We start from the raw sequence: 26,187 nt of genomic DNA, 5'->3' as shown, positions 1-26,187 counted from the left end.
ATTAAACCACTTTTAATGGCTTTTAATGGTTACACAAAGGGAACGAAATAGTGAAATAAAAAAAAATGAAAAAGAAATTGACTAAAAGGTTCTTGTTGAAGTTTTTACTCCTCTTAATTGTCGAAATGTATGTATAGTCTCTATGAACTTGTAGATAGTTTATTTGTAGTTTTTAGTAAGGCAAAACCCTCTTTATGTTTTGTACATGTGTGATTTTACACAGACTTACGTCACTTCGTGTAGAATTAGATATACTACAAAACAGAGGCAACATTGCGACAGTAGGTCGATGTGCCTTTTCCATTTCGCTTTGACGCCGCCTCTGACTTGTGCAGCCTTTGAGAATCAAACACGAATAATAGGGTTGCTCACTTCGTATTACGTTGACCTGGAAAAACCTCGATGTATTTCGATTACAACATTTACTATTGGCACATTCAGAATTTGGCGCTTACGCACTTTTTGTTTTAAGTGTCATCCATTGATTATTATAATATTAAAGATATAGTATTATTTTTTTATAAAATAGGTTCTTATAATTTAGTGTAGATTATAATAACCTGTATCGCCTTAAATTACAAGTGATAACGACTTTGGGGGTTATTAAAAAAGTTAGGTTTATTTATCCTTTAGAAAACCTCGCAATTCCGTTTTTGGATGAAGTCCATTTTTTACTCTTAAATGCAATATCGGGCCACTAAAGTCTAAAGTGCAATTTGTAGACCCTTTTTAATTGTAAAATAAAGGTATAATGTAGATTGACATATAATTATTTCTAGTAAGTACTCTGATTATGTGCCTACTCAAAAGTTCACATGAATGGAGGTTACAAAGTTTGCGGTTTTAGCCGACGATGTATAACTAAATTAACGACGATATATAAGTAAATTTTATTTTACACGTAATACATGCAGCAAACGGAACAAAAACGAGTAGCCCTGGTTCCCCCCAGTTTCTTCGTTGGGTGGCTCGGGGGTGGGCGCACATTGTTACCGAGTTTCTTCTCAAACACCTCGGGAGGATGTTGCGGTTCGCCTGATTATACACCTTTGTGGTTTTTTCTGGGCAAATATGTTAAGTAATTTATTACACTAACCACAATTTTACGGGATTTTGTTCTTTATTATAATGATCTTTTGAACTTATTTTTGGATGAAGAGTGTGTTCAAATCTTTACAGTTTTGAAACACGACATAAGCAGAAATCGCTAACATTTGCATATTTTTACGTAAACTTGAGTTAGTCTAAAGTCTTGACTTAGTGAAAACATTAACAAAGCAACAATAATCATAAACAAATTACAAAAACATTTTTAAAAACACGACTACGTAATTATTTTATTTAATAAATCCGTTTAATATTTATAAGCCCTGTTTTATTTTAAGTTATTTTATATTGCAAATTTTTTGTAATAGATTAAGTTATAAAGACCGAAAGAAGTTTTTAAGAGTAAAAGAACCGTAATAATTACATAGATTTAGTGAATGTGTTTGAGAATATTGATATTATTTAATGAAATAGCACCAGATAAAAAATCAAAAAAGAAAATCAGAAGTTTAAATTTGTTTCTGATTCGAACTTTGTGCCTTTGCGACTCGTATTTGCAACTTAACACAAAACAATTCTCTATTCGTTTTAACAAAGTCCCTTTCCAAGCTAAATCTTTCGTAAAACCCGGTGCAGAGAGCTATAAATTCAACGTCCTTACCAATTGCGGCGACGGCTAACAACTGAAAATATGAGCTCCCAAAGTTATAGCCTTTCACTGACGATAACTGAGTTTGGAGTGGAATTCTTCTACTTAAAAAAGCTTTTCTTTTTATTGCAAAGATACTAAAAACGGAAAAAATAAATGATCTTGCTGCTTGCATTTTCAAAGTACATATTTTGTACATGAAAAATATGAAACTTTTATGAGTTTCTCACAGATGGTGTTAGTGGCGTGGTAGAAAAGAGCCTAGAGGGCTAGCACGATAAGGCACGACTTACGCCAGAGTGACATAAAGCGCGAGATATCTATGTAAGAATAGCTGTATCTCCTAGCTACCTCTCTACCCATCTACCCAGGATGCAGCGAGAGGCCATTGAAATTAAAAAACATCCTAATATGAACAGGAAATATGGTTTCTCCGTACTACTACCTGTGATGTATGTAATGTATTCCAATTTCCATTATTAATTAATAATAAATTTAATTTAAAATTCACATTGTTGAAACAAAATAATTGTAAAACATAAGTAGCGTATAAGTAGTAGTGTAATGGTATGTTCCTTGTAAAATTTTAAAATAAGGTATTTATAGGAAATGAAACTATTTATCCCCATGGTCACGTTGACAGTCAACCGTGACCATGGGACCTGTAAAGGACCCGAAACGTCGGTTTGTTTGAAAAAACAAATATATGCGATTTAAATCCGGATAAATAGTTTCATTTCCTATGTGTAACAATCGCGAAAACCTAAGAACTCGATATAAGGTATTTAATTAATATTTTTTGTAACCAAACGAAAAATAAGGTAGTTTGCATTAATATTAGATATAAATATAACTGACTGATGACTTTACCATCTCAGTCAACCAAGACCATGGGACCTGTAAAGGGCCCGAAACGTTGGTTTGTTTGAAAAAACAAATATAGCGATTTAAATCCGAAAATAGTTTCATTTCCTAACATTATGATATTCAATAAAATAAAAATAAATAAATTCATTATTATATGAGATAGAGCCGTGGTAAGTAGGAGAACGGTTGATTCTCAATGAAGGCTCTGTGATGGCCTGTGAAAACGAGTTATGTCCCTATTTCTCATTGGGCTCGTCTGACGAACTATGGTCTAAACCTCTTCTTAGATAAGACCCGTGACCAGCAGCGGGACTATAATGGGTTAATGATAAATATTGTATTATTAAAGTAAATTTTTTGTTAGAGAGTTATCTTCTTGGCGAGAAGTACATAGCAATTAGCATTTTCCTTCCGGTGAGATTGTGGATAAACTTCGATGTCGTATGTATAGGCACTCGTGGGTATATTTAGGTAGTCTGAATTATGATAACAAAGTACATAGAAACTGTTGGCCACATACTAAAGTACCGGCACGCTATGATGGCCGTTTTGACGTTAGTCCACTCATCAAGTTTCGTATTAATTCATAACTACGTTGAAGGAGGTAATCGCTGTACATTGTTGTCAACAGTGACGTGCAGTAAAATTTATAGAGTCTAGAATTTTACGACACAACTCGACATTTGTTTTGCGACATTCGACATTGTTAATAATGAAGTCTAATGCGATCGTCATTTATGAGGGTCGCTGGCCAGCACAACTTCTACCTTCGGCAAGCTCGCGTCAAAGCTTAATGCAAAACAAAGCAGATTCGAATTGATGATATTATATTAGGTAAACATTTTTTTGCGTTTTATTAAAACTTTTTAATCAGCTATCCCTTACAATACTAGTTATAAATCTAAAAATTTATATATGCGACTAGCATTTGATTATATTTTTTTTTTCGGAAATGAATAGATATTTGATCTCGCTATTGTAATCTGTCAAAACGGCCATCATAGCGTGCAGATACTGTAGAACGTATAATCGTAATCAAAAAACGACCTAAGTCATTTTTCAAATTAAATGTTCTGGTACATTGACCTACCTTCTGGTAAGTATATGTGGCCATGATGTGGCCAGTAGTTTGTACAAACGTTCCTCTAAATATCGTCGGTGTTTGGTAGAAAGGGCGAAAGCGTCATTTCGAAAACAGGACGAATCGTAAGAACGTTTTGGTAGTAATAGAGTTCCTTGTCCTAAACTATTTATGCCGCCAAGCAGTAATATGAGCATTACTGTTTACTGTTTTGAAGTGTAAGTGTGCTGGTGAAATTACAGGCACATGGGACTTGGTGACAACTACTTATGTCTCAAGGTGACGGGCGCAGTGGCAGTGGCCACAAGATCTTCGCGACTTAAAGCTCTGAATGGCATTGTAACTGCCATGGACAGGCGTGTCGCTTACCACCGGACGCACGATTTGTTCGTCCCATTACTTTTATAAAAAAAAAATATTTTAAAAATGTCGTTAAAACCTAAAGTATGTTCCCCAGTAACATTTTTCGGAATGGCAATTCGTCATTTCTACAAAGCACCGATGGTATATCTGTGAGTGTACACAGGTACTCATTTTACGAGCGTTTCTTAAAATTGTTTACATTTTTATTCCCTTATCAAAGGTTAATAGGTTCCAATTTTCCAACTCTCCAGTCTAAGCAATGTGCTAAGTGTACGGAACATCACGTAGCCGACTTTTCACCCCGTTGTTTAGCCACGCACGTGACTCGAATCGTGGACTTTAAGCGGCGTTGCCGTTGTCGCGAAAAAACACTTCCTGCTGACGCCATCTTTGCTCTCCGCTATCTTTTTACTCTTGTAGTACTTTTTTGTTCTCGTTATTCCTTAGTCGCAATTTATTTTTATCGTAGTTTACGACTTTGTGTTATTTAACTGATGGTAAGAATGTGTTAGCTTTAGTTAATAACTACCTGCGTTCACGATCATATGACGATCGTATGAAGGTGCTTTTCTGTGCCTAAAATGTAAAAATTGTTGTGATGTAAAAAAACTTTCTAGTTTTCAGACTTTCAATGTACCTATTAACAATTTTATTTATTAACTTATTTAGTAGCAGTAGAGCTCCTTGTGAAAGAGTTTGTCCAGAGAAGTACTGCCACCTTACATATTTCTGCCGCCAAGCGGTAATGTGTGCCTCATTGCGTTCCGGTTTTGAAGGGTAAAGGAGCTGGTGAAATTATAGGCACATTAGACTTGTCAACTCCGAGTGACAGATGCAGTGGCAGTGCCAGTTTTTGGCACTTACTGAAAATCAAGTTTCTCATTTAAAATCTTTGTCACAATTGGTTTTTTGGTGTACTTAATAATTTAATAGATAAATAATTTAATAAATTTATATGGATATTTTAATTTAATTTTAATAGGGTAATTAAATATTAAAAAAAGAAATACCTTGATCCCATCCCATGCAGTTTTCATATGTGTATTTGAATATCGCGGGGCTTTATTAACTTTGGCTTCATTCAGTTTTAACTCCCACGGGTGTTCCAGGTTATAAAAATCATTTACTCACGTAGATGAACTTCTTTTTTTTAACTCGTTTTAGATAGATATAAAATATATTGCGTACCAGGCTCATTTGAATGTACAATGAAAATTTAAATAATCAAATTATTGACTGTATTATAGAATACTTTGAAGCTGTGATTATCTATCGCCACATTTTTATCGTGACGTTTTATTTGTCGTCAGACGACAGCCGTTATAGGTCTTCCCATAGTCACTTCAAAAATCGTGAACAGTTAATCGTGTTGATCTATGTGTGAACAACTTCGTTTAAATATACAAGCCACGACACTTTAAACAGTACGACTATCTGTCTATAATACTCACAATACTGCTTGGCGGCAGAAGTAGATAAGGTGGCAGTGTCCCTGAACGCACTCTTTCACAAGGAGGTCTACTGTTATTAGGTATATATACATTTATTTTATTTTATTTTATATATACGAGCCGTTAGGTTTTTAGCGACTGTTATACATTAGAAATGAAATAACGTTTTTCGAATCTAATCTCGAGTACCTACATTTGTTTTTTAAATAAACCAACGTTTTGGGTTCTTTATAGATCCCATTCGGTCAACCGTGACCATTTTAAAATTAATATTATGCAAATTAATGACCCAAAATACTACAACTCGGTTGAATTACACGCGCACACAGTTTCACAATATTTTTATAGTATCGTACGAAATTTAAAAAAAAAACTTTTTTTCGCCTACTTTGGTCTCCAGGTAATATTTTTTTGATGCTTGTGAGAAATAAACAATATGCCTTCAATATATTTGCTTGCACAATATTTCGTAGGTTCACATAGAAACTGTGCTTATTTTCAATTTCAAAAAGGAGGAGGTTTTCTATTCGAATGTATTTTTTTTTCTTTTTAATGCCATGTAACGGGACGAAAAAGTCGTGGGCCTGGTGGTAACACTGTGCCCGTCAGCCTCAGACATAAGTTGACAAGTCCCTTTTGGACCAGTTCTACCATTAATGGTATCAATGTGACTACTGTAATTTCACCAGCACCCTCACTCTTCCAAGCTGGAAGGCAATAATGCTCACATTACTGCTTGGCGGCAGAAATAGGTAAGGTGGCAATACTTCCCTGGACGAACTCTTTCACAAGGAGCTCTACTGCTACTAAACTTGTTTCCATATGAACCTTTCAAACACAATTATTAGCAACATATTCACGTGTTGCACGCGTCCACTTGACAGGATTGTTTAAGAGAATTTAACTAAACTTTCCATAGTTTTCATATTTCAGCTTCATTCAAAGATTTCAAACGCTCCAGTAACTATGACGTTAAGTGTACCATTGTTGTTGATCAAATGGTCTTACCAAATCTCAATAATTCAATGGCAGGACTCAATTCAGTGATATTTGTACAGTAAGCCGCAGTAAATAAATGAACAGATCCACTCGGTACACTCCAATGGTTAGGTTTAAATACAGAGCTATTGTTCGTAGACCATTGGGATTTAGAGGCTGAATGATTTAGAATTTAGGTTTCATTCTAAATACACGCAGCAATGTTTAATCTAGAAAGCCTAGCGGCTAAAGAGGAGTGAAGCAACAATAAGTAACGAAAGAATTTTTTGTGGCAATATTTTTGAAAGTTTCTTGTTTTACTATGAACATTGTTAGCTGGATTAGAATTTATATTATCATTTGCTTCGAGGGTGGAACTTAACAGTGTGCAATGCGTGTGGAGGAACTGCATTCTTTACATTGTTTATACATTATTGGTCTCATCATTCGATGACCTAAGCGGTTAGATATTTTATTAATTTAATTTCTTAAAACATTATTTCCTCGGTTTTGAGTTTTTGTCCCAAGCGCCCTTTCCAAGAATTTGCACCGTGGGCGCTGAATGACGAGGTTTTGGGTTCGATACCCGCTGGAACCAATTTGCTAAATGAACTTTTCCAAAATGGTTCTGGTTTAGGTGTTCTAGATTGTATTTATAGTAGTGGAATTTCTTAGTTTGAGACCAGGTGTTTGGTGGATATCTGGCACATTATTATTATTTATTATTATTCATAGCGGGACAATTCCCTTAAAAAACGTCGACCCCTTTATCAAATTGGCATAACTTACAATTGTGATAATATAATAACGTGACAACCCTATGCTCCGAGCGAAGTTTAGGTAGTGACGTGCCGAACAGCCTGAAATAATTATATTTACTTGTCTTATTATCCTATGGCAATACGTGGCTTGTATTTTTGTGGTATATGGTTGTAGCAGAATCGTATTTGTGTACTATTATAAAAAAAAATCTCCACCAGGTGCGACGGTACTTAGAGAACTGTTCAAATAACAAAACACTATCCATTACAGTGCACTCCACTCGAGTGTCGTCGAAAGCTGACTAAATTTCGAAACAATGCAACGGTAATTGAAAACGAGTGTTTTACAATTGACACTGAAACTTTGATACCAAATGTGTTGGGGTACTTTTATTTTCAATTTATTACCTTTGGGTAATAAATTGGTTTTATTAATTTTTAGTTGTAGGTTTATAGTAATAAAAAATAATACAGGCCTTTTAGTTTTAGTGATCATAATATTGTTAATAAGGCCAAAGTGATAACTTTTCAGGAGGTATAAAGATTCTACGAACGTCGTCGATAACTTTTTCATGCTTAAATAGGAAAGTTAATAATTTCGGATATACATCATAATTTCTTTCATGTAGTTCGCATTATTTTTATGACTTTCATGTGATACACTTTTGACGTATAATCACAAGTAGCTTTGTTACACCAAGAGTATTTGAATTTTTTTTCAATTTTTTTTCTTTCTGTCCGTCATTTTATTCTTGTTTTTTCTATGTGCTAACAATAAATGTTTCATCATTGGATGAACTTGTGCTTATTTAATAACTTAAAGAAACTTAAACAAGCTTAGAGTACCTTTCTCCAAAATGAAATTAGTTACGTCTGGCCCGCACACCATGCTTGAATTTATAACTACATACCAAATTATATCAAAAACCTGGAAAGACTAACACAATTTACTAAAGAACTAAAGGCATTTCTTGTTAATGAATGTTATTATGATTTACATGATTTTTTTGACGATACATACGATGACAAATAACAATAATAATACAAATAAAAATACTTCGACGTCTCTTATTAATAATTATTGAAATTAATGTATTGTATAAAGTAAGTTTTCCATTACTAATTCAGAATAATGCAATGTAATAATGTGATATAATAATGTAATGTTATGATATTACATTGTAATGTAATAATTTAATATAATTAAATAGTGTGATTTATGAATGTAGCCCTCAGGTGTTGCTGTGCCCTTGCAGGGCGTCACATGTATACCATCAGTTAATGTTCCGTCTTAAATTTGTAATGTGATATGCAATAAACAATTGAAATTGAAATTGAAATTGTTATTTTGAGCGATATATTTTATAATAATTTTGTTGATATACATTCTTTCTTTCGATTCTCATTCATTTGCTTATATCAGAATTAATACACAGAGTGGTTAATATCTCCCACTGAAATCCTGGCATTATTGTATTTTGTTCTGTATTTGATGTGTAACGGTAACTAGCAATTACTTTGTTACGATAGTGTGAAAAAGTAGATATTTTTTAATGTTTCTTTTTTGGCTTTTATTTTATTCATTTCGGGATTTTAGAGGGAGGCATTATTCAGCCTATGTTTATTATTAAGCCACTGCTTAATATTCTATACTACATTTGCGTAGTATTCAGAATGAAACAAAATATTATTTTCAATAAGATACCGTCCATTTGTTAAAATTATATGTGACAACGTTGGGTTAGTATACGATTCGTCGTCTCTAGCATTTTTAAACCCTCTACCTGACAAATAGATATTATTCAGACTGGCCGCTGTTTTAGAAAGCTATTGTCATCTTATTATTGATATATAGATCGATTCGAATGAGAAGTAGCCTGGGCTACCAAGGCTCTTTTCGCTTTCTTTTTGAGATCTCAATGAAGTATTGCCATCTTTTTCTAACGCCTGATTTACGAATGCGTTCCTTTTTATTTTCAGACGAATTTCAATTTGTGTTTTTACATTTAATCATCAATAAAATCAATTTTTTAACATTACTGGAAAGTGTTATGTCTAGATACAAACTTGATTTATTTCAGAAGCCTAATTTAATCTATATTAAGGTTATAGTCCAACTATAATTATCGGAATAGGGTTTAAGAAATTGTATAAAAATGTAGACAAAGATAACAAGGAAAAGTGTAAAAGGTATAGCATTATAACAAGCACATGGAAAAATAAACTTTAGTTTAGTAGCAGTAGAGCTCTTTGTGAAAGAGTTCGTTCAGGGAAGTACCTATTTCTGTTTGAGCAGTGATGTCAGCGTTACCGTGTTCTGGTTTTGAAGGGTAAGGGTGTTGGCGAAATTACAGGCACATGAGACTTGTGAACTTACGTCTCAGGGTGACGGGCGCAGTGGCAGCGCCCTTCAAATCTTTGCGATTTAAAGCTCTGAATGGCACTGTAACTATTATGAATAGGTGTGTAGCTTGCCATCAGGCGCACGACTTGTTCGTTCGTCCGTCCGTTATTTGATATTGTAAAAAAAATAACAGAAATATACCAACATTGAAAAAGTTTATGTTACATGTCTGCCTAACTTGTCCACCCCGAAAACCTCCCCAAAACAAAATAGCATCACATACATTAGTATCAATTGCCCTTTCCAAGCAACAATAATAAAAACTAAACCTTATCTACCCTCTAAGTAATTTGGATGACCCTCGGGGACATTAAGAGAATAGTTGATTACGGACAAACCAATTCATTGGGCCCCTCCCGTGAGTATACCTATCGAATTCTGTAAGACCCACAATTTCTATACATTTTGTGTAACTTATACAGGTCAATGTAAAATGGAGGGACATAAAAATGTGATTAAAGTCAAAGGTCGTGCTTAAACGGTGAATCTTAGTTAATAACAATGTCTTTATTAGGGCGGGATTAAAGTATCAACGATTTGTTTCGTAAGTTATTGCTTTTTGTTGCTATATAGAGAGTATTTGTATCTATTGTTTAGAACTAGTATTTAGTTAATTCGTTTTGTTTTTTTTTACAAATTTTTAACGAATTTCCAAATTTTTTTTACTATAAGCATTTTTTAAAACTCTATTAAATTAATGGAGCGTATAGACTAATACCATTTGTTTTTAAGGCGAAATGGCATCGTCGTTGCGTAGGCTTTGAACCGTGTGAGGTAGACGCGAAGAAATGAATGAAATAGATAGAATAGAAATAAAATATACCCTCTTAGTGTAAAATAAGTTCAAAGTCACTTGACGTATTAATTACGGTACACGGAAGAAAAATTTCATTGAACTATCTCTAATAACAATCGAATAAAATTGATTTTTCTGTAGATCAACATAGAAAAAAAATTAAAATTTTGCAGAATTTTGTGATTTAAAAAAATCATAAAATTCTTGACTTTACTTGACTGAAGTTTGCTAGTCAATCGTGTTTCGGGCCGCATAGTTAATTGTAATCTAGTTAATGTGTTAAATGTCGCCAGATATAAATATAATTACAAACTAGTGAAGTAAAATTAAAAAAAATAATATTATGGTAGTCAAACATTCAATAAAACTTGAAAAATTAAAATTGAATTAAAATTTTTTTATGAGGAAAAGCCGATTTTCCGTATTTCCGTGTTTTGCCCAAAATTTTCCTTTTACAATAAGAGCGGTTACACATGGCGACTTTTAGCAGCGATGCAAACGTGATGCAAACGCGATTCAGTAGCTAATCATCTACGTTTACACACACGCGCGACTTTATGTATTTCATCCGTTACTATCCCAATCCAGGGCAAGGGTTTCCTTTTGCCATTCATCTCGATTCAACGCAGCTACAGGCCAAGATCTCCCATGAGCACGCCACGCGTCACGCCATCTCCGTCTGGGTCCTCCACGTCTCCATTTTGCCTTTGGTGGGATCCACCACGTGGCGGTTTTTACCCACACCTTGCTTGACATGCGGCAGATGTATCCAGCGTAGTTTCATTTCAGGGTAGCGACCTTTTGACTAACAATAACAATTTGTGCTTTGGAGCGTAGTGTACTGGTCTGACTGACTGAGGTCTGAGCTATATAAATAAAAATGTTTTAAAAGTGTACCTCGAGTCCATATAGGCAAATACCTACTGAGAGGTGGTACGTTTATTTGTGTTATTCATGTAGAATAAATAAGGAAATTACGTTCCATACTCATGTTTTTTTAGGCTGATGTTGTTACATAATATAAAGTAAGTACCATAAATTAAAAAGGCTTCTTCTGTTCCTTATTCGCAACCAGAAAATAAGGCGAGTCACACATTTATCCGACAAAGACGTCACGGGTAAAGCATTCATTTCCGGAAGCGTAACAAATTAGCCGGATCGTGGCTTGTCCAGCCGCAGCGGCCGTGTTTTGAGATGTGACGAACAAGTTACAAGATATGGCGATAAAATTTTTGCATCGCTCTATCTTGTTTATTTGAATTGATTATATATAATCATCGAGTATATAACTAGAAATAAAGACGAAATAAGGGTCATTTATCATTGAAAACTAGTTCGACAAATGGGCCTTATATGACTTTTAAATATCAACCCTCGTTTGCGCTGAAATCACAATTTAGAAAGCTGAAATAGTACAGCGCCAACAACTGACATTGGAATTTGGAAACTGGAATATAAATATTCTGTATTTATTGTAATAAAGATAATATCTTTCTAACAATGGCTGTTTCATTCGATGTGGGAAAACCAGCAAAACATCTAATTACAAAGCAAACAGAATCACATTTCATCGGTAATTAAATATTAAATATGTAATTTTCCAATTTTCATCGATTATAGAATAACTCAGTTAAACTGATCGATTTAAAGTGAAACAATTGACACCCTTTAATTGTTTCGAATTCAGGCTGGCCAATCGGAGCGCAGTTGTCACCGTAATGATACGGCAGAATAGTTTTTAAATAAATTAAATGACATTTCGTCTCTATTTCTGGTTATATACTCGATGTGTATAATAAAGGATAGACAGACTTACCATAAAATTAGAATGTAGATACTAATTATGTATGTGGTGTGTTCGTGTTATAAATAGAAACAGACTTAAAGTAAACCTATATATGTGCAAGTAAGTAATTCTGAGTAAGCTCTATCGTTTTTTTTTAATTTCTTTATTTATTAGAGGCTTTATTCTTAATAGAATATGCCACCCCATAGGAACATAGCATCACATAAACGCCCTACGAGGCTATATCGTACAAGCTTCGTTTTAGGAATAGGAAAAAAATGTTCTATACTTATTCCTACGTCTTGAGTATAAAGGTTTAATACCTTAAACTATCCAGTGTTTGTTGTAGAGTATGATCCCCTAACCTCTCACCACTTGCGGCCCTATGTTGAGTGACAGTATCGATCTCACATAATCGCGCGGCAATCGCCCCCACCTTCGGCCAGCCCGCGCGCCCCGATAACTCCAATTCCGCTTTATCTCGCTCCTTCCCTTCCTTCGTCCCCTTATTTTCTCCAATTTTTTCCACCGCCCCCACTTTTATTCCCTTCCTTTTATTTTCTTACTACTATTATTTTCTCTTATGTATTTTTCGTGTTTCATCCCGCCCTCGGCCTTTCCTCGGAAGTTTTTCTTTTTTTTGGCTTCAATCATTTGTACGTCGTTATTGGCGGAGTTGTGGCCAAGAGGATTGATTTTTTTTAATGAATTCCTTTATTCGAGAGACGATAATAAATACTGAAAATGGAGATTGTTACGGTGAAAAAAAATCATTTTAATGGTCTTGTTCTTGAGAACTAGATTCCCTCTTGTCTCGTTGTTTGAATATTTTTCTTAAAGACGACTTTTCTGTACATCTCAGTTTAAGTGTACGTACATCAAAGCAGGAACTTAATTTGAAATGTGGATGACAAGGTTGTATAAAGTATAGTGTACAACAAAAGTACATATTTGTAAAAAAACAAACTTTCAGTCTCTTCGATTCCAAAATGTTGGAATATCGCAAACAAAATGTCTCATTTGCTGACACGATCTCATTAGAGGCCGTCATGCGCTAAGGGCGTGCACACACCGGCGGCGACGAGTGATCAATCAAAATTGTCAACCGATTGGAAAGTCCGCCGTGTTTCGCTGAGCGAATGTCGCGCATCAATCATGTTCGAGTGTAACGAAACGCGCCGAGATCGTGCGTTCTAGTTTTAAATTTTGAAGTGATATCGTTTATCGAGGCCACACACATCGGTTTTTGTGAAAAAAACTTGTACTTCAATAATCTCTGTAGTCGATCAATTATGATCGTTCAAAAAACTAAACGTTTTATTTTTTGATACTCGCCCACGATAGTCAAATGTCTTTAATACGACATCATAATATTTCATAATAAAATATTATTCTAAAAAGTTATAAATAGTGTTGTGCAACTCAAACTGTCGTAAAATCGTCGTCATTTTCAGTCTATTCTTAGATTAATTAAGATGACATAATATTGACGAAATAATATAGTGAAGCTGGAGTAATTATAAGTATACATAAATGTACATCTGAAGCTAGAAGCTACGGCATAAATACGGAGTATCTTTAATAAAATAGCTACTCTCACAGGTCATTTCCATTAGGCATATTAGTCTCGAGCCCACAAACAGTGTTCATCAGAAAAATGTGACAGATTGCGTAACAGTCCTCCTATTCAGCGAAATCAGTAACCCGTACGCCCATTACCGAATCGGGAATCGAACCCGTACTCAAGTGGTCCGACCATAAAGCAAATTAATCAATTAGCCGAGGGCATGTCGACAACATTACGAGCAACGTTTAATTTTGCTATCACCCTTACATGGGGAGCTTACAACCCCAGCCTTGTTCGACCCCCATTTTCGAACTATGAGTTACACGGCAGAGATCACGATGACTGGTTAGAAATGTAATTTTTGTCTGTAATTCTAGGGGTTATTTTGTGCAATACTGCTGACGCATTTGGTTGATAGCAGTTGAGTGCACCGTTTTGTACAAGTGCTTTGTGTTGATAGTATATGATGAAGAGCCTCTTAAAAAGCTTTTGTTAAAAGATCTAAAAGTATCAAGCTTCATTTCGAAAGAGCGAATCTGTTAAAGTCATTTTTGGCGCTCAATAAGGGACTGCGATATGAACTTTATAATTTGTTCCTTTCAACTTTCGTAGAAAAAATAGACACATAAATGATCATTGTGTGTTATGGGAATATAAACGGCGAAGTAATATTGTGTATTTCGAATACTTCAACTGTTGTAATATTATAGCGGCCCCAAACTTAACACGCTGACCACGTCATTAATAGCCGTCATATTGAACTATGCATGGGACATGTTTGTCATCGTGAAGAAAAGATTTTAGTAACAATATAGGTCCTTATGAAAGAGTTCATTCAGTAATGTACTGCTACCCTACCACCTACCTTCTACTTCTCATGGTGACAGGTGCAGTAGCAGTGCCCCTCAGATCTTTGCGATTTAAAGCTCTGAGTGGCACTGTAACGTTATACATTCCATCATGTGGTATCATAAACAAATTGCCAATCAGCGTCAGGGTTCTCTCTGGGTATTGCCAAGGGTGTGTCAGACACACTGGGAATACGATTCGTTTGTCATTCTCCTTTCATGCACCCTAATGATAGAGATTGAAAAAGCATCAACGTAAAATTCATACTTTTGTACCTATAATGCAAATTTCTTTTCAGACTGTTTTTCTTATAAAATTTGTCGTTAACAGATCAGCTACAATCAGAAGCGGGATCGGACGGGAACAGTGAGCACGCGTCGTCTGGCGACGAAGACTCGCAGATGCGGCTGCGACTCAAACGGAAGCTGCAGCGGAACCGGACATCGTTCACTAACGACCAGATAGACAGTCTTGAGAAAGGTACTCTAGTAAAACTTACTTTACAAATGTTAAGATTTATCTTTCAATTTCAGTTGTAAAAATTCTGGTTATGCGAAGTATTGTACCAACCTGAATGTTTTATTATTATTTACGTTTTTTTGCTGAGAGAAGGCCTTGAACGAAGTCTAAAATAGAGAAAAGAAAAGGTTTCCTAGTATTCAAAACAAATGTCTACTTTACAAAACCATTATATAGAAATTATTATAAAAATAAATAATTATAAAGGAAAAACGAGGGTTTCAAAACGGCGCATATTACCTAAAGATCCTATATTCAAAGTTCTGAAATATAACAATGTTATGGTAGATGAATTTGGACATACATCATCTCCAAAGTATTGAATAAGTTACCAGAAAATATAGTACAAAAATTACAAACAAATACAAAAAAGGAAATTAAAAACGTAATAAAACTATATCTCGGTTTCGATCGATAAAAAACCGGGGATGATGTGTGCACATAACATTACCTATTATCAATTATAACAATATTTTATAACCGATAACAAACAGAATACGAAAATATAAGTACTTCATTAAGTCGCTCGACATCGGTAACATTTTAAACTTTAGTCCTTTGAAATTAGTTAAATTTATTTTAAAAATAAACTCTTTTTTTATTGTGTGTAATAGTATTTTTTGGCCGTAATAACGCCAATATTTTTCACTACCATTTCACTCAAAGCAAAGGACGTCAAATAGTCATCCAAAGAGGGCCCAAGAGTCTTCATAAACCGATTTCCGAATGCCCCTACAATGTTTACTGAACAGTTATTATCAAATAAATAAATATTGTCCCTTGTGTTTGCTCTACTCTCGCTCGGTGGCAGCGAGACCAATTACCGCTGTGCTAATCTTAGTTTTTGTTTGTTTGTTGTATTCAAACAACAATAAACTGTATTAGTTTAATGTTGTTTATTATTGTTTTTCGAGTACAAATTTTAATAAGAAATAAAATATGAATGTTTTATTGAATAGACTCAACGATAACAATTGCAAAGCCAACTACTTCATTCCTCGCAAGTAAAGCAAAATCAAATTAGGAAACAGTAAGCATAAAATGTTTACAAGTATAATATCATTGTAAAGAAATGTCTATTCGTATTCGAACTTCAAATTTCAAAATTTAATTTAGTAATGTTTGTCCACAGAATTCGAGAGAACACACTACCCGGATGTTTTTGCGAGGGAACGACTGGCCGAAAAGATTGGATTGCCTGAGGCACGTATCCAGGTAAAAAATATAAACTCCAGTTTTCACCGGTAAGGTGGCTTGTATCGATCAATATTTTGTGCCTCATTCGTTAACCATTAACAAATTGCAATAACTACCTATATATTTAAATTTTTAACAGTTGTTTGTACTCGCTTTTTGGTATTTACGGTTTCTAACTGCATTATTGCTTTAACACACCTTAATAAAAAGCAGGGAGTAACTTGTGGTCTCATTTCTTTTGTCAGTACTTTTTTCTTCTGGGAATTAATATAATAATAATGTACCAGATCACCACACCGATTATCTAGGTTCAATTAGATTGTTCCCGCTACTATCAGAACCAGAGCAATGACATTCTGTGGCTTATAACTTTTAACATCCAGTCCAGAATTGATTTAGAAAAATTCGTGTCCCGAAATGTTTTCTTTTGACTTAAATAAAATATCTTTCAAATTCTCCAACCTTCAAATTATCCACCAAAAACCACTACTTTTTAGTAGGCCAAATTCATCTGAAAATAATGTTTTTTTTTGTGTCATCAGAAACACTTAATAGCTGGAAGTACACCATGAGTTCTAACCATCTATAATTATTCATTTCATAATAAGCTTTTCTTATTACTACATTTTTTACCGACTAAAAAAAGGAGGAGGTTCTCAATTCGTCTGTATCTTTTTTTTGTTTGTATGTTACGCGATAACTCTTTGTGAACCGATTTTAATGATTATTATTTTGATGGAAAGAGGGTACCTCAGTAGTGGTCACATTTAAATTTTAAGAAAATATTCCACCTTTAAGGGTGGCAAACTAAGGGATGACTTTTAAGGTCGGTTTTACGGTCGGACTACTCTTGCTAAGATTATTAACCTGAGCTTTGAACTTTTTTTCTGATAAATTTTGTACATATTCTGGAATTTTATTATAAAATGTTTTTTATTGTATTATAAAATTGAACCCAAAACCTCGTCATCTACCATACAATGCAAACCGCTCGGCTATCGAATTGTTAAAACTTTAAAATTTTGTCAAAATTTAGTTTAACAAAAATACGGCCCAATCAGTTCGAGTTAAACAATTTGAATAAAATCCACTGAAATTGGACAAGGGTTTTAATAAAAGCGACCGATGAATGCGTTCATAAGGGCCTGTTTACATTGGCTGTTTGCGTAGGCCGGGCCGCATGTAGATGCGTCTTTAGCAAACAAGCTAAAAAAACAAGGGCTATAATATAACCCCACCACGCGTCGATGTGCAAACACCCTATGTTTTATATAGCTTATGTAAATATATCAGAATATTACGGGAACAGTATGGTAATAAACTGTTTTTTTTTTTTCTGTTTAAATGTTTATTCAATGGAGCTCTATGAATCCTAGTATTTGTTAGAGTAATTTCCACAAGTCTGCCGTCCACTTACTAAAAGTGACAAATGGTCAAATATCCGTTTCAAATAGAAATAGATAGGGCACAAAATTCTCTTTCAAAAACAGTTAACGTCACAGACCACATTTCTTCCGTGGTTAACGTGTTCAACTTATCGGAACTTACCCTAACGACGCATAACTGAAATTACAATAAACAATTTCAATATTTTAAAACAGAATTATGGTTTTTTATGACATCTCCTACTTTAGAACAGGGGACAGAACTAGATTTTTGTATTTAGTTTTCGGGCCAAATAAAGACTTGCATGGTCCATAAACGGCAAAATTGTTGTGTTCTTTCTTTAAATAATAATTTTTACTTTAGTGATGCATGTTTATGTCTCAAAATTTGTACTATAGTAAACAAAATCACGCGAAAAACAGTAAATCACTATATTTTTAATGGTTCGTTGTAAATTTAATTTCATGTCAAAGTTAAGTGCACAAAAAATAGTTAAAAGCTCGCCGTCAAAATCACATTCAAACCATTATAAAACTTGCGCCAACTACTAACTGTGATAAATGATCTTTTAAATTGTTGGCAGCACTGTTTACTGCGGAAGGGGATTTTTAAACAGTGCTTATATTGCTGGTTTTATGACTTAATTTTAAGCAAATACAATTTTGTGAGGAAAAGTGACCTTAATGACTTACGATATAACAAAATACGGAAATGACGTCACAAATACAATGTGGTGGAGGGCGAATTTTAGTAGCAGTGGAGCTCTATGTGAAAAAGTTCGTTCGGGGATATTGCCACTTCACCTACTTCTGCCGCCAAGCGTTACTGTATTCCGGTTTTGTTGGGTAAAGCAGCTGGTGAAGCCACAGGCGCATGGGACTTGTCAACTTACGTCTCAAGATGACAGGTGCAGTGGCAGTATCTCTCAGATATTTGCGATTTAAATCTATGAGTTGCAACTGTTATGGACGGGCGTGTCGTTTAACACCAGGCACACATCTCGTCCCGTCACTTAATTTTATAAAAAAAAGACAAACTAATGTAAAAGGTACGCAGTAAATTCGTTGAATACTTATTAGGTACGTCGACATCAGACCTATTGTTAAGTGGGGACTAAATGTTTGTAAACCAAAGGAATATTGGTGTAATAGAAAGATGTAGTCATTGGAGCCAAATGTGTATTTGCTCATTTGGTGTTTGGGCAAAATTCCGAACAAAAATAAGTTACTAAAATATATATATTTAATAAAAAAAAATTATAAAATAAAATAAATAATGTATATATTTAATAAGTACATTTTTACACGCATCAATTAAATACATCTATGTCACAGCTCTATTGCCAATCTTACAATTGCGGCTACCTAGTTCATTTTTAAAATTCATTCTAAACACACAACATACTTCGTTGTTTGTCTGTACGAGTCTAGCTAGTCCTCAATTTAAAACCATGAAATTATCCAAGTATCTGTTTCGGGTCTACTCAAAATCAATGTCACAATGTAAAAGACTCACTCCGTAACAGTGCAGCGCACACATTTTGTCATGCTAATTATTTATTAATCGAGTTCTTAATTTTCGCAATTATTACGCATTGCAAATGAAACTGTTTTTTTTTTTTCAGATCTAATACTCGTATATTTTGTGTTTTCGAACAAAAAATCATGTCGGGCTCTTTACAGGCCCCATGATCGCGGTTTGTTTGAAAAAACAAAAATATACGCAAATTGGATACGGAAAATAAAATTTCATTTCCAAAATACTGTTATTCGAATTCTTGTGTGCCCAATATACACACAAGAATTCGTTACAATTTAGAAATTAGTTAGAAGTATTCGTTACAGTTAGAAATTACTCCACTAGTTTGTTATAATCGAATGCAAAGTAAAACTCCTTCGATCTAGCTGGACGCGAACCAGGTCCTTCACCAGACTGATCGAAAAATTTTGCTATGAGTTCGATCTTTGTATTAATTATTATAATAAATCAGCAGATGATCTCCATAACGCCTACAATGTACACCAATGTTCATACGATACAAAACGTTGTCTTCCTTAAAAAAAACTTTCTTCAACACTGAAAGAATGAGCATTTTAATTTAATTTAATCATGTCTAACTCACTACTGGGCTACAGGTCCCATGGTCACTGCTGACTAAGATGATAAAGTCATCAAGTAGTTATTTTGTTACTGAGTACTACAACTTTTATGTTATGTTATGTTGTAATTTGTGTATGTATAATTATTTATTTGTTATCCGTAGGTATCATTTATTCCACTTCAGTTATAATCAGGTATGCTATGGTTCGCATTGGTTTTAATCGTCATGTATTATATATTGTACTTATACATGTGTGTTTACCGTATAGTGATTTTTACGAAATAAAATACTTTCTATTTCTATTTCAAACACATAAATAATGTATTCTGAGAATAACGTAGTACTGTCTTTACGTCCCTTATGTAACAAAGTTAGACAGAACTATACGTTTCTGCAAACTAGAACGAAGTGCGAAAATTTTCCAACTTGGGAATTTTCTCGATGAAAAAACAAAATGGCGGCGGCCATATTTTTAAGTTTTGTAAAAGTTATTTAGAATTTTAAGGCTAGGTACGATACTTTTGTGCTTATATAATGGTGCCACTATTGGTGACTTACATAACAATATGCCTCAACTGTAGTAGAAACTTAATATAGTGAAAAAACAATTGTTTAAAACCTTGCAACATTACGATACGAAGGTTAACATCTGCCTTGTCAACCATTTAATAGAACTTGGGCTTCAAGGTAATGAGATAGTTCTTATTTTTAAATTTGAGATTTAAGGTACTAATTAAAGTTGAACTTGTCTGTAGCGAATAAAAGAAAGAAAATATTATATAAAATAAATACTAATCTGCGGTGACACTGTTGTTCAGCCAAGCCAACCTCACATTAACCTTTCAGTGCTCTTTCATGGTTAATATTCAAGATGCGTCGTCACTTGGGTCAGTGAGGTCGCGGCAGTCACTGGGTTGTAACAGGAAAAAAAAAAGAAAAATAAAACAAAACTACGAGCTGACTTCCAATGTAGTCGCAAGGGAGTTACTTTTTTTAAGATACCAAGTGTAGGGATGTAGAAGTATCCACCTAGTGGTAAGCAACATGCGTGTCCATAGCAGTTGCAGTGTCATAGCGTCGGTCACCTTGAGGCATAAGTTGACAAGGTCCATGCGGCTTGGCGGCAGAAATAGGTAAGTCATTCCCTGGACGAACACTTTCACAAGGAGCCTAACTGATACTAAACATGCAGCTCTACTGCTAGTAAGGATGCAGTCGGCGTGCAGTCGCGATGCAACGGTTGCACGGCTACTGTCAACACCTGAGGTGCAATAGCGATGAAGTCGTTGTGCAGTGACTGCATGCCAGTTATACTAATGGTCAGTAGTTGTAATGCAATCACTGTGATGCTACTTTCCAACTGCTATTTTGCAATCACGTTGCAGTCGGAATATCGCGTGACTGCGCGCTTAGGTCATTCTTACATCAAGAATTTGAATAGGTTTGAATTTAGAAGACGTGTTGATAGTTTTAGGGTTGTGCAATGTAATGGCCACTCTTTCACTTTGAAAATAAAAAACTGATAGAATTTTATTTTCCGATATACATAAGTATAAGTAAGTTAAACAGCTGACAAACGTTTATATAAGGATTCAACACCTATGTATCTAAAACATATTTGAATCTTGTGAATGAATGAATTAAATTCAACTAATATCTTTCCTTAATCTATATTCAAGGCACTGAGTGGCGATACCACGATATCTGAAAATAATTTAGACTGCCTATAGGGCTGTACATTCGAATGATTCCGAAAAATTCGTTTGGAAATCTTTTCGATTATGCATAATTAAGATAAGTGTCAGATGAATATTTTTAATTTATACTACTTTAATATGTAAAACGAGATAAAATATTACTTTCTTCGTACTTTACCATATTAGTTAAGATTTTTGAATGAAATGTAACATATAAATAGGAAAACATGTAAAAATGTTACATTTATAACATCGTGCCAAAAAATCATCAATTTCAGTAGTTTCAGTGAACATTATGTTTAAATGCACCAATTGCCAGCCCTTACAAAATATTCCAGGCTGCACGTCCATTACAGGCCACATTAAGCTTTGACAGCGGTATGCAAGGCTCAATTTGCTTTGAACGGTGCAACATCGTTTTGTATTCTGTCGGACCACGTGTTGCCCTGGGGTTCAAGGTGGGAGTAGGGGGGATATGGATTGGGAAACATTGACGCTTTTCGGAAATCTTTTGAGAAGACTTTTAAAGCAGAGATGTAAGTGTGTAGAATGTTTTTTTAAGTATTTTGTTTATTAATTATCAACGTGGTGACGTCGACAACTTTTGAAAAAAACTGAGCTAAAGCTGCACAACTGTTTGTCACGCTTAGGTACATAATTCCTGCTCATTTATATATAGTGTTACCGTAAATTTTCAAATGGTGGAAATTTTTCAAAATAACTCATAGAAAAACCAGCCGCGATAGGTACGCATGATGGTAAATTACTACATAATCATGTAAAATGTTTTCATATTTAATTTTTATTTTTATTATTATTGTTCACTTGTTTTATGTTTATTGCGTGCAATTAACTTCTTTGTGCACTTAACTGTATTCTTTCATGAAAAAAAAAATATTGGAGAAAAATGTACATTTTTTTACTATTGGTTACAAAGTTCAATAAATTATGAAATCTACAATACGTTCCAGAATTATTACAAACCATTATTATAAACCAAACTTATTACAAACGCGTAGTTGACTTACTACTTACTTTCTAGTGTAGTATACCAGTGAATTTATAAACTTATATTGGTGGAAGTGCTGTATCATACGATATAAAACCCTCTCCAAGGTATATTCTAGAAAGATATTATGGTTTAGATTATACTAAATAGTAGATATCATGTTTTGAAGCCCAATCTTCGTAGTCATCATGTATATAATATTATATACGGTTTAGTAGCAGTAGCGCTCCTTATGAAAGAGTTCATCCAGCTACTGCCACCTTACCTATTTCTGTCGCCAAGCGGTAATGTGAACACTACGGCATTCCGGTTTTGACGGGTAGGGGTGCTGGTAAAATTACAGGCATATGGGACTTGTCAACTTATATCGGTATCGGGCGCAGTGGCAGTGCCCCTCAGATCTTTGTGATTAAAAGCTCTGAGTGGCACTGCAACTGTTATGGACAGGCGCACGATGTTTTCGTCACGCCCCTTGGTATTATAAAAAAAATAGATCGAATGTAATTCTGATTGAGAAACTCCTTACTTGTGTAAAACGTCAATTCATATACTATTTTATGTTTATAGGTAAACTGTTAACGGTAAAGTAATAATTGGTTAGATAAGCACAATAATTTACGATATTCTGATACATATTGATGGTTTAAATGTGAGACAATTAAGTCAAGATTATAATTAAAATGACATCAATTTAAAATATTTGTTATTAAACATTAATGAAACAAAAATCAAAATAAAAAATCTTTAACATTATAAAATTCGGTTGACAAAGCGTAATGGAAATTATACGATAAATTAAAAAAAAGTGAAGTATTGCTGTTTTCATTGCGGCTACATACAATAAATGCATGGAAATGATTAAAATATATGTTGCGCTTTCTATTAAGTGGGACATAAATACATTGTCGTAATTTTATAAAATATTTTCTTTCTAATCATTGATTTGTTTACAACAGAATTAGGAACAAAACAAAAATGCATTTCGCGAAAAATAAACATAATCGATCAAAAAAGGCGGGTTTTTGTAGAGTTACAGTTTTAACACGAGTTTTTTTTCTTTCTTTAGATTAAGTATATTTTTTACTTTCTTAATTATTTGTTATCTTTTTAAGCTAACGGCTCTCTAGCCAACGATCAGTAAAAAAATAAAAATGAAGCGCTGAAATATCCAGCGGACTTGGTCGTATGGCACTTTTTTTATAATGGCCAAATACTTAAAAGTTTAACGTGACCAACTGGCCTTCAAACGTAACAATAAAAAATATTTTTTTATACGGATTTCGTAGCCTCGGCCGGGATATAGTTAGTTTTGCCACACTATAGATAGAAACAATGTTCTTTGTTAAAAAAGCGACCATTCCCGAACACGTGTGAGGAATAAAAGTATCTTTAAATGGCTCAAAACTTGAATATTTAATTTATGTTTTGAAAGTTCGGCATCTATAATTAAAAAAATAGATCGTCAATGCGCAACTTTAACCTTTATATATAAACAGGTAAGGTTAACTTTTATTAGTAGCAGACTGATGACTGAGAAAATTATAATGTCAAATGACACATTACAATGGAATAGGGCAATCGCCAACTTCCGTAAAACTCGAATAGCTCCGAAACTGGAACTTTAAAAAATAATTCCATACTAACCCCTCTGGCGGTAAAAAATATTAAAATATTTCATCCCCGAATTTTTCACCCCTTGGCCACCCTATAGGGGTTGAATATCGATCCTCGAGCCTAACGGAAGCGGGGGCGCGTTTCCTGGAGGGTGTGTTTTGAAAAATTGGCACCCGCAAAAACCTACCCTTACCATTTTCCATTTTGAATCTTATTACGGATATAATAGAGGTGTTGGAAAAACGTTGGGTATATCAATGGATATTTCACGGCGTTGGAAAGGCATTCATACTTATAATATATCGTTGTTTATTGTTCTTTTTTAAATTTTTAATACCACTATGAAAATACAAAACAAACTGGGTAAAATTCTATGTAACTAGTTATAAAGGTTGGACGTTCAATCTCCTTATTCTTGCAAAAAGATTATTTTTTTAGAATACTAATGACCACTTGCACTGAACTTAAGTATGCCTTAAACCAATGCTTAAATTGATAAGACACTCTTAACACAATGTATTAAGAGTGTCTTTTGCATTGCCATTATTGGTTTAAGACCTACCTAGGTTTAGTGCAAGTGGACATAAGTGTCCGGACGAACAAATCGTATGTCTGATGGTAAGCGGCAAGCCTGTCCCTAACAATTGCAATGCCACTCAGAGCTCTAAATCACAAAATTCTGAGGGGTATTGCTGTTGCGGCCGACACCCTGAGACATAAGATGACAAGACACAGGTGCCTGTAATTTCACCAGTACCCTTACCCTTCAAAACCGAAACATAGTAATGCTGACATTACTGCTTGGCGGCAGAAACAGGTAAGGTGGCACAAAGTACTGTGACTTCCCTGGACGAACTCTGTCACTAGAAGCTCTACTGCTAATTCTTAGTTTACTTAAATTCTTAGTTTATTTTAATAGTCAGAACGATGCGAATCCCTGTTTGTACCTATGAATTTAATTTTGTACCTATGAATTTAATTTGTAAGTTACTTACATTTGTGAATGTATCTTAACAATACCTCTCATTATTAGATGAAAGAGAACGTACCTACATGTCGAAGAAAGTTGACAAACCCTGGAAAATGCGTAAACCCAATCCGTACTGGGTCAGCATGGTGGAGTATGGTCTAAACCCTATGTAAACTATTTTCCCAAAGCGTTCCCTACTGCCTCCCAGTGGGCTTCGGAAGCAATGGGGGGCGTTGATGCTTGTCAGGGGGTGGTACCGCATTTGAAAAAAAACCTAAATTACCTATACGTATAAACTACAGTACATTTTTTTTTCCTTGTGATTTTTTGTGTTAAGTTAATATAAAAAATGCGTGTTTTGAATTATTTTTTGTGGTGATGAGCGTTGATATTTTTTATCTTGCATAAGTGGGAGGAGCTAAAAAGATTTGGGAACCTAAGGTCCAACCCTTGTCCTTATAGGACACCAGTACCCAGCAGTGGGTGGATAAGTATCCTGCAGGTATATGAATAAGTTAATAATTAAATATAAACTCTCGAATACAATCCATTTTGGTATTCATTAAAACACACGAACTGACGTGCGTTAACATTTTAAATATTATTATAACTAATTATAAATTGTTAGTCAAAATAAATTCAAATTTCATGTGTATCGTTATAAGTTTAAAACAACATACTATACACAAATAATAGATAGGAAAACTCTGTAATGAGCTAGAAATTTTAGCGGGATGGTGAAATTAACGAAATGTGTACAACTACGTAAAAGTTAAGTTACACAGTGAATTGTTTGTAGTGCTAAACAGGAACTACATTTTAACCATAAATTTTAGAAATTTTTTTTTTATAAAGAAGAATGAAGATAGACTCACAATGACAGCTCACCAAAGGCGAGTCTTGGCCTATCTACCTAAAACTTGGGTGTACGGTTTTGAACCTTTGCCTTTAACCATTAACGGAGAGAATATAGAGTAAAAGACTACATTGAATTCAAATCATATGTGTCAAGCGGGTTTCAAGATGGCCACCGAAAAGACAACAATTTACTGCGAAAAAATGTCAGAAAATTAAAGTACCTATTGAAGAAAAATT

At 34.3% G+C, this 26,187-nt stretch overlaps 1 protein-coding gene across 1 annotated transcript in view; it reads left to right on the top strand.

Annotated features, from left to right (window-relative positions):
• The window catches only part of LOC113228888 (paired box protein Pax-6), a 90,006-nt gene that overhangs the window by 48,880 nt on the left and 14,939 nt on the right, over positions 1–26,187 (top strand). The window contains exons 5-6 of the mRNA XM_026462317.1: positions 14,930–15,079; positions 16,251–16,333. Of these exons, the coding sequence (XP_026318102.1) occupies positions 14,930–15,079; positions 16,251–16,333 (233 nt within the window). The remainder of the gene's footprint in view (positions 1–14,929; positions 15,080–16,250; positions 16,334–26,187) is intronic.

This window comes from Hyposmocoma kahamanoa, unplaced genomic scaffold (genome assembly GCF_003589595.1).
Source record: "Hyposmocoma kahamanoa isolate Upper Pololo Valley unplaced genomic scaffold, ASM358959v1 262, whole genome shotgun sequence".
NCBI lineage: Eukaryota > Metazoa > Arthropoda > Insecta > Lepidoptera > Cosmopterigidae > Hyposmocoma > Hyposmocoma kahamanoa.
Note: the sequence above shows the minus strand (reverse complement) of the source record. Positions and strands in the feature narration are given on the sequence as shown.